At 37.3% G+C, this 7614-nt stretch overlaps 1 protein-coding gene across 2 annotated transcripts in view; it reads right to left on the bottom strand.

Moving 5' to 3' along the window:
- LOC107703068 (ephrin type-B receptor 2-like) overlaps positions 1–7614 on the bottom strand; it is a 73444-nt gene that overhangs the window by 44749 nt on the left and 21081 nt on the right. For both annotated transcript variants that reach the window (XM_016505576.1, XM_016505577.1), the window contains exons 2-3: positions 5831–5895; positions 4856–5540 (exon numbers count right to left, since the gene is read on the bottom strand). In XM_016505576.1, coding sequence (XP_016361062.1) covers positions 4856–5540; positions 5831–5895 — 750 coding nt within the window. The remainder of the gene's footprint in view (positions 1–4855; positions 5541–5830; positions 5896–7614) is intronic.

Raw genomic sequence — 7614 nt, 5'->3', positions numbered from 1 at the left:
TATTACCGGTGTTGTCACACGTCGATTAACCGGTGGGAAAATTTCCTCACCGTCACAACCCTAGTAAGGGCAGTGAGTGATTTTCTCTTTGTCTTTTGTTCATGGCCCCAGATATTGCAAGCCGTAGCGATATGTATATTGCGATATGTACATTTGCGATATTTCGATAATTTCGATATATTGCACAGCCCTACCCAGAACCGTCTTATGAGAGCCAACACGGTATGTTTTAATTCATTAGAAAGAACTAGCTCATAAGACTCATTTGTGTCCAAGTCAGAATACTCTCAATTAGTCAGAAAATCTGTTTATACCCAACCATGGCTCTCTATGTCAGGAAAAATATCTACAGTCATGAAGGTTGAAGTAAAATTGAGGAACAGACAGACATTGTGACCCCAACGTGCTGAAAACAGAGAGTGTTGGTACATTATGATCTATAGTGCCCATCTGAACACATTATCCAGCGTAAATACATTAAACTAGAGCTTTTAAACAGCGGCAGCATTGCACAAAGGTCACTGAGTGGCCCTCAACATTGACCGTGAAAGATTAAAAGATAGATGCAACATTCCAGCGGACACTTATTACTGGATTTAGCGAATGTAACACTTCAGATACATTGCATTTACATAATTAAGAATACACAACCTTGATTTACTGTAAGCTTTTAGCTTTGAGCTTACTCTAACAAATCAAAAACTGAGGTTTAGGCCTAACGTACTCCCCAGATAATAAAATATAATATTTAAAAGATAACAAGATAACAAAACCATTACTTCTAATTGAAAGGTCAACATACTAAAACAAATGCACATTGCAGCTGTCTGTGGAGGAATGTATTGATTGGCCATAACACAATATAAGCAAAATCAGCCGACATTCATCTTGTTTGGAGACCCAGGCGGGTTTGGCTTGAGGGATTGGCCACAGTCCAGCTCCATATAGTAGAGGTAATTCATCTGCGGCCAACACCGTCTGGCTGAATTTAGCCATTTATAATCATTAAACGTTAAAACAAGCAGAGACTGTGCTTTAAGGTCTATGTAATTACTTATGAAATGCAATCTAGAAAGCCAGTCAATAATATCCATCACAAACCACATATGAATAATGGCGAGAGGACTGAAGAAGATCTCCAGAGAAGAACAGAGAGGGTCAGAATGTCAGCTGGATTAACTGAATTAGTGCAACCACTATAATTACTTGAGGTGTGGGTGAGTTTCAGCTCTTGGCTATGGAGAGGAGAGGCGTAAGCACAAGACACATATAAATGCTATTTCACAAGCTGTTCCTGTACTTCCTTTCATAAGGATGGTTAGTTATGTTTCAATAGGCTAAATATTTGACAGGGCTCAACAATAAGAACGGACCGATGGCCCAGAGCCAGCGTGAGAGAGTTTTGGGTCAGTATAATTTATATTAATTTATCTATTCCTGCTTGAAAACCTAATAAACTACTGAATGTTGTTGCTTTTTGTAGTTAAAAAAACCTTTATTTAAATAAATATATATTTTGACATATATAAAAATAATAAATGAATGCATTTAATAAAAAAATATAAAATATAAAAAATTTAAAACGTAAAAAAAAAAGCATTAGATATCAAAACAAAGCAAACAACAAATAGATTATTTCAAGTTTATTTAAAATGTATTTATTTATTTTTTGCAAAACAAATATTGCAAATTTAACAAATGCAATAAACTAATCATAAAAGATTTAATAAAATATGTTCATTATTAATCTAATAGAAAAAAAAATTATTTCAATTTTTAACTAATGGCTCAACTAACAAAAGTCAAAAGAAAATACTTTATTGTAATAAAGATGCATTTGTTTTTATTTATTTATTTTATTAAGAAATCAAAACAAAACCAATTATTAAAAAATATAATTAAAAGTTATCATTATCATGAGGTGGAGCCATTTGAAATATTGGCAACTAAGTCCAACTAAGCCAGCAGACAAAATCCTTATTGTTGAGCACTGGAAGGCTTTAAAAACACACAGCCACTGAGATGAAACCACTCACGTAGGGCTTTTGAAGTTGCATTGACCTGAAGCATGCAGTGCTGTGCCATTGTTCCGGTTACATTACAGTATAAGAGAATTACACGTCAAGCTCTCTATCAATTAGACCATTATGTGTCTACTTGGCTTTAATGAGTACTGCTACTGCATATTTCCTTTAGAGACAGAAAATGGAACTCATAAATCCATTTGTCTACATGCAGCCCTTGGTTAACAACCACAGGGGGATTCATTATAGTTGTGCTTGATTTCTGAATGGACTCGCCAGGGAGAGCAGCGTCAAAGCGTCCACCCAGCTCCCCAAATTAGTCAATTAGGAGTGTCATTAAAGAGGTGGCAGCGAGGAGGATTAACACCAGGGGAAATAAAAGAGACGGTCTGCCTTGTGCTCGCCCAGGATATTGCCGATTTCCATCCATCAGCTGCTCCAGATGGGGGGACATTAGTAATTTAGATTCTGTCAACAGTACCCAGGAGAACCGTGCCAAAATCGTTCCCTCATCGCCACCCTGCTCTCCTTGAATGTAATCATATCTGCCGAGTGCTGAGCGAGGGCGAAAAAAAAAACACCTTTTTCTACCCAAATCCCTCTATTCATTCCAACCTATCAATGCAGCGTTACAACTGACTGGAGGATTTCTATTCATTACGGCTCCCTTGTTCTCAGACACAGAGAGCTACTTCCTTGTCGAGTAATGCAAGAATAACGGCAAAATCTCATGTTATAAAAACAGTTTTAAGGGTCAGTGCTTGTGTGCATGTGCGTGTGCACATTTCGTTTGAAATAACACTGTAAGAAAACCACTGCACATGGACAGACACAGGCTGGAGGACACAATGGCCCGATGTCTTTCAACTGGCTTTCATAACGATAAGGTCAGTGAATGTTTTGTACCTGTAGGGCAGCTCTCAATAGTAAGACTCTGTAACATACGTGTGTGTGCATTCAGGAAGGACATTAAGTCGCCCTTTTCTGTCATTGCGTAAAATGACTGTAAATCTGCATGCAGGCTTTTTCCTAATTTGGCAATGTATCTCTTTTTCATTGTGCAGAAATCTGAGGCTGAAGCTGAGGCTATTCATTATTTATTTAACATTGCTGGCATCCGGCACTGTAAAAAATGTTTTGTCAGGCTACCTAAAAATGTGCTTCATGTGGTAACGTCTAAATCATTCTGACAACATCCAGTTACACCTACGAACGTCCTTTCGTAGGGTCAGATCTGCTGGAAATTGCTCCGTAAGTAACAACAACAGTTTCACTTTTTAGTGTGCCATTAAAACCAAACCAGACCAGACAAGGATGAGATTGGCAGACTTTAAAGTAGTTCATCCAAAAATTAAATTGATATTCAATTATTAATTACTTGGCTTAATGTGGCTTCAGACTCTCATTTTGATACTATCTTCATTAGACACAAAAATAGCTTTTAAAGATAGAGATCATGTGCTGCTGTCTAGATCCAAAAATGGACTATAAAGTACTATAAAGCTCTATAAAGTCTGTACGACTCAATATTTCATATTTTCTGAGACGGATTAACAAAACTACTAACCGAATCAACTTTTTAATTTTCTGGTAAGAATAAGTTAGCATAAATTAAAACTAAGTTAGGAATATACATTTTTTAAAGAATTATCTTTATTAAAACATATTAAAACTTAAAGGGATAGTTTACCCAAGAATTCTGTCATTAATTACTCAACCTCATGTCTTTCCAAACCCGTAAGACCTTTGTTCATCTTCAGAACAGAAATTAAGATATTTTTCATGAAATCCGAGAGCTTTCTGACCTTCCATAGACAGCAAGGGTACTACCATGGTCAAGGCACAGAAATGTAGCGAGGACATTGTTTTGCTTGAACAATGTCTTGCAGGTTTGGAACGACATGAGGGGGAGTAATTAATGACATAATTTTCATTTTTGGGTGAACTATCACTTTTAGTTTGAACAAGAATTCCTGAAAATAATATATAAAAAAAAATGCAAAACCAAGTGCTGAACTTCCATCATGCCAGTTAATCAGAATTATAACAATATTTTCTGTCATCAAGAATTAATATTTTTATTTTAGTGATATTCTTATGGACTTATTAGAATTTAATTTAAGACATTTCTTAACCCTCTGGGGTCCGAGGGTGTTTTGGGGCCTGGAAAAGTTTTGACATGCCCTGACATTTGTGCTTTTTTCAGTTGCTTACAAACATTTGAATGTCTAAAGTTTAATAACACTGTAATCAGCACAAACTGGGCTACAATAATATGTGAGCAGCATGTATGTACGTGATTGTGTTTTTGAGAAAACAACGTTTATGCGTGCTTAGTGAAAAACTACAATTTTAAAGTCACTGAAATAAGGCCATAAAACATATATACTCAAGTATGAAAGGAGCATTTTAGTTCTTTTCGCTGTCATCATTCAAATCTGCAAAAAGTTCCGCCGGCAGAACTGTCAACCCCAGGGGGTTAACTACTTCTTTCAGAAGATTTTTGTGCAATAAGCCCCTAAAGCCACACAATGCAAACTTTATATACATTGTCTTTATATACACTTTTGATCTTTAACCGCAGCTCTCAAATAGGACGCCTATGGTAGAATTTCTATAGTAGAACTATCAGAATTTTGATGTTATTGACATCCAAAATGCATCATAGGGGCCATACGCTTTTTGTCCTTTTTGAAATCTGACAGCCTGTTGATCTTAAAAAGAAAACCCTCAAAAATAACAGAATATGGGTTTGGAATATCACGAGGGTGAACAAATAGCACAGTATTCAAATACTCAGTAATCAGCATTGAATAAGAAACAAAACTCACCTCTACACACAGTCCCGTTGTCCACAGACTCATACCCGGCCTTGCACACACAGCGCCCGATAGGTACCAGCCACTCCCCATCTCCATTGCAGTACAGTTTAATGGGAACATCCACTTCCTCTCCATTAGGTACACAACTGCCCCGGGCGGACACCAGAGAGGTGCTCTCCGCACCTGACAAGGTCTCCTCAAAGATGGCCCCATTCCGAATAACTCGGGTGCATTTGCGATAGAAAACCTTCACGGCGATGAGCGACATGCATGCTCCGTAATCCTGGAAAGCCAAGTAGAAGCCTTTATGGGACACCGGTCCGAAGCTGCGTACTTCCGTGTTGATCTTCATCACACGGCCGCCCAGGTCTACCTGGGAGAAACTCTCATCGGCCGCAATGGTATCCACCTTGATCCAAGGGTTCTCCATCCAGGCGGGATACACCTTGGTGGCTATGTCCTTGTCAGACTCGAAGTAGTACAGATTAAAAGTCTCCTTGCAAGAGCCGGTGACGTTCGGGATGCTGCTGCAGTCTCGCACGGAGAACTTCATCTCCACGTGGATCCGTTGGGCTCCTCGCCGCTGGATGTATTTGGTGCGCACCCAGTTGTTCTGGTTGGCGTTGAAGACGTTGCACACCTGGTAGGTGCGGATGGTGTTCATCTTCTCGTCGTAGCCACTCACCTCTTCCCACTGGGACCGAAGCACAGATAATAACATTTGAATAAGCAACGTGTGCTTATAATACTATTTGCATATTTATGGGACATTCGTTCGTGGTTTCGCACCATTACAGACACATTATGACATCTAAGGTAAAAATGTGCAGAAATTAGATAAACGGCATGGATTGCATTAAAAATAATCTCATTTGGAATTCATTCAACTTTTATTTCTGCACCACATGAGTCATGCTGAATTTGTGTGCTGAATTATTCATTTATGCTAGGTCTGATCATCTAAATTATTTCAATGAGGCTCACCCCCAGTGATGGATATATCGTCCAGCCAAGCTCTGCCGTTGCCGTCGTGGAGTCCATCAACACATCTGAAAGAAATGCATGTCAAAAACCTGTAAGTTTAAAATGCTGCCGCTAAGAGCCTTTTACTGCACATTTGAGCATTTGTGAGGTCATTGTTCTTCAAGTCTCTTATCAGTAATTATGATGCATAATGGATAGCTTTTCTGAATGTTAAATGAAGGATGACTCACACCGAGATGCAGAATAACAGTTGCCCATTTCACAGTGGTAATAGCTCGCTATTTTTGACTTATTGTTAATCAAATGTTACAAATGGCCATTACTAGATTGGAAGTGTTATCCATCACAGGTGATAGATAGATCACACCATGTTCTAACATCTGCTTCCCTTCACATCTAGTGCGTAATTGGCCCGGATGACAGAGGGTGCCTTTCTATTCAATATGGCAAATTGGACAAAATACTTCAGAAACATGTCTCTGATCTGACATTTTCAATTATTTAGCCAGGTACAACTGGTTTCTGCATACAGCCAGAATCAGCATAATGAGACTCTAGAGAGGGTTTTAGTGCAAAAGATTTGTTGTAGTGCTTTGAAGCTGGCCTAAGGAAACAAAATACAAATGAACAAATTAGGAATGCATTGATATTAAAAGTCTGGCTGAAACCACAAAGCAGATGATTTTTTCACCTTGCGGCCAATATAAAATTCTAAAAGAGTTTTTCAAAATAAATACATATGAAAACCTAAGTGCATTTAGGCATCTTAACATTATAATGTACAGTATGAAATCTATTCATTTTAAAATGGGCAGATTACATTAAAGTGTTATTTCATTATGAGTGTTTTTTAAAGATTAACTTTATCTTTTTATCTTAGTCTAAACATAAAAATAAGGGAAATTAAAATACACAATTAAATATCCAATATCCACCAATATATTTCCCAATATTAATGGAAAAATAATAATAAAAAAAAAAAAACTAATTTCTTGAAAAGCAAAGTTTTCTCAATGTTTATGCATTTTATCCCAAAGATTTAAAATGATAGTTCTCCCAAAAAATAAAAATCACCCCATGATTTACTCACCCTCAAGCCATCCTAGGTGTATATGACTTTCTTTTTTCAGACTAATACAATCAGAGTTATATTTAAAAACATCCTGTCTTTTCCAATAGTCCAAAAGAAGTCCAATAAAGCGCATCTATCCATAATAAAAAGTGCCTCACACGGCTCCGGAAGGGTGAATAAAGGCCTCCTGTTGCGAATCAATGCGTTTTTGTAAGAAAAATATCCATATTTAAAATTTTATAAACAGTAATAACTTCTGCTAACTGACATACGCGCATTCATAAGAGAACGCCATTCCAGGCGGATGACGTAGGATGTGGGCGTAGTCACAAAATAACACCCACCCACTGCCATTATAAAGCTTGGATGAGCCAGGACGTTTTAAAATATAACTCTGATTGGATTCGTCTGAAAGAAGAAAGTCATATAGCTACACCTAAGATGTCTTGAGGGTGAGTAAATTATGAGCTAATTTTCATTTTGGGTGATCCCCCAAAATGGGTGATCCATTTTGGATGACTATCCCTTTAATAGATTTACAAAAAAATTCTCATTACAAATTTGGAAAGATGGTTGATGTGTGTTGCGTTTTCATATGCACAGCCCTCTACGAACACCTTGGCAATTGAATCGCCATTGGTTAGTACATTTTTTAGTTTACTCGCCAAACTGATAAATATATATATATATATATATATATATATATATATAT

This window comes from Sinocyclocheilus anshuiensis, unplaced genomic scaffold, assembly GCF_001515605.1.
Source record: "Sinocyclocheilus anshuiensis isolate Anshui unplaced genomic scaffold, SAMN03320099.WGS_v1.1 scaffold883, whole genome shotgun sequence".
NCBI lineage: Eukaryota > Metazoa > Chordata > Actinopteri > Cypriniformes > Cyprinidae > Sinocyclocheilus > Sinocyclocheilus anshuiensis.
This window is presented reverse-complemented; position numbering and strand designations above follow the sequence as displayed.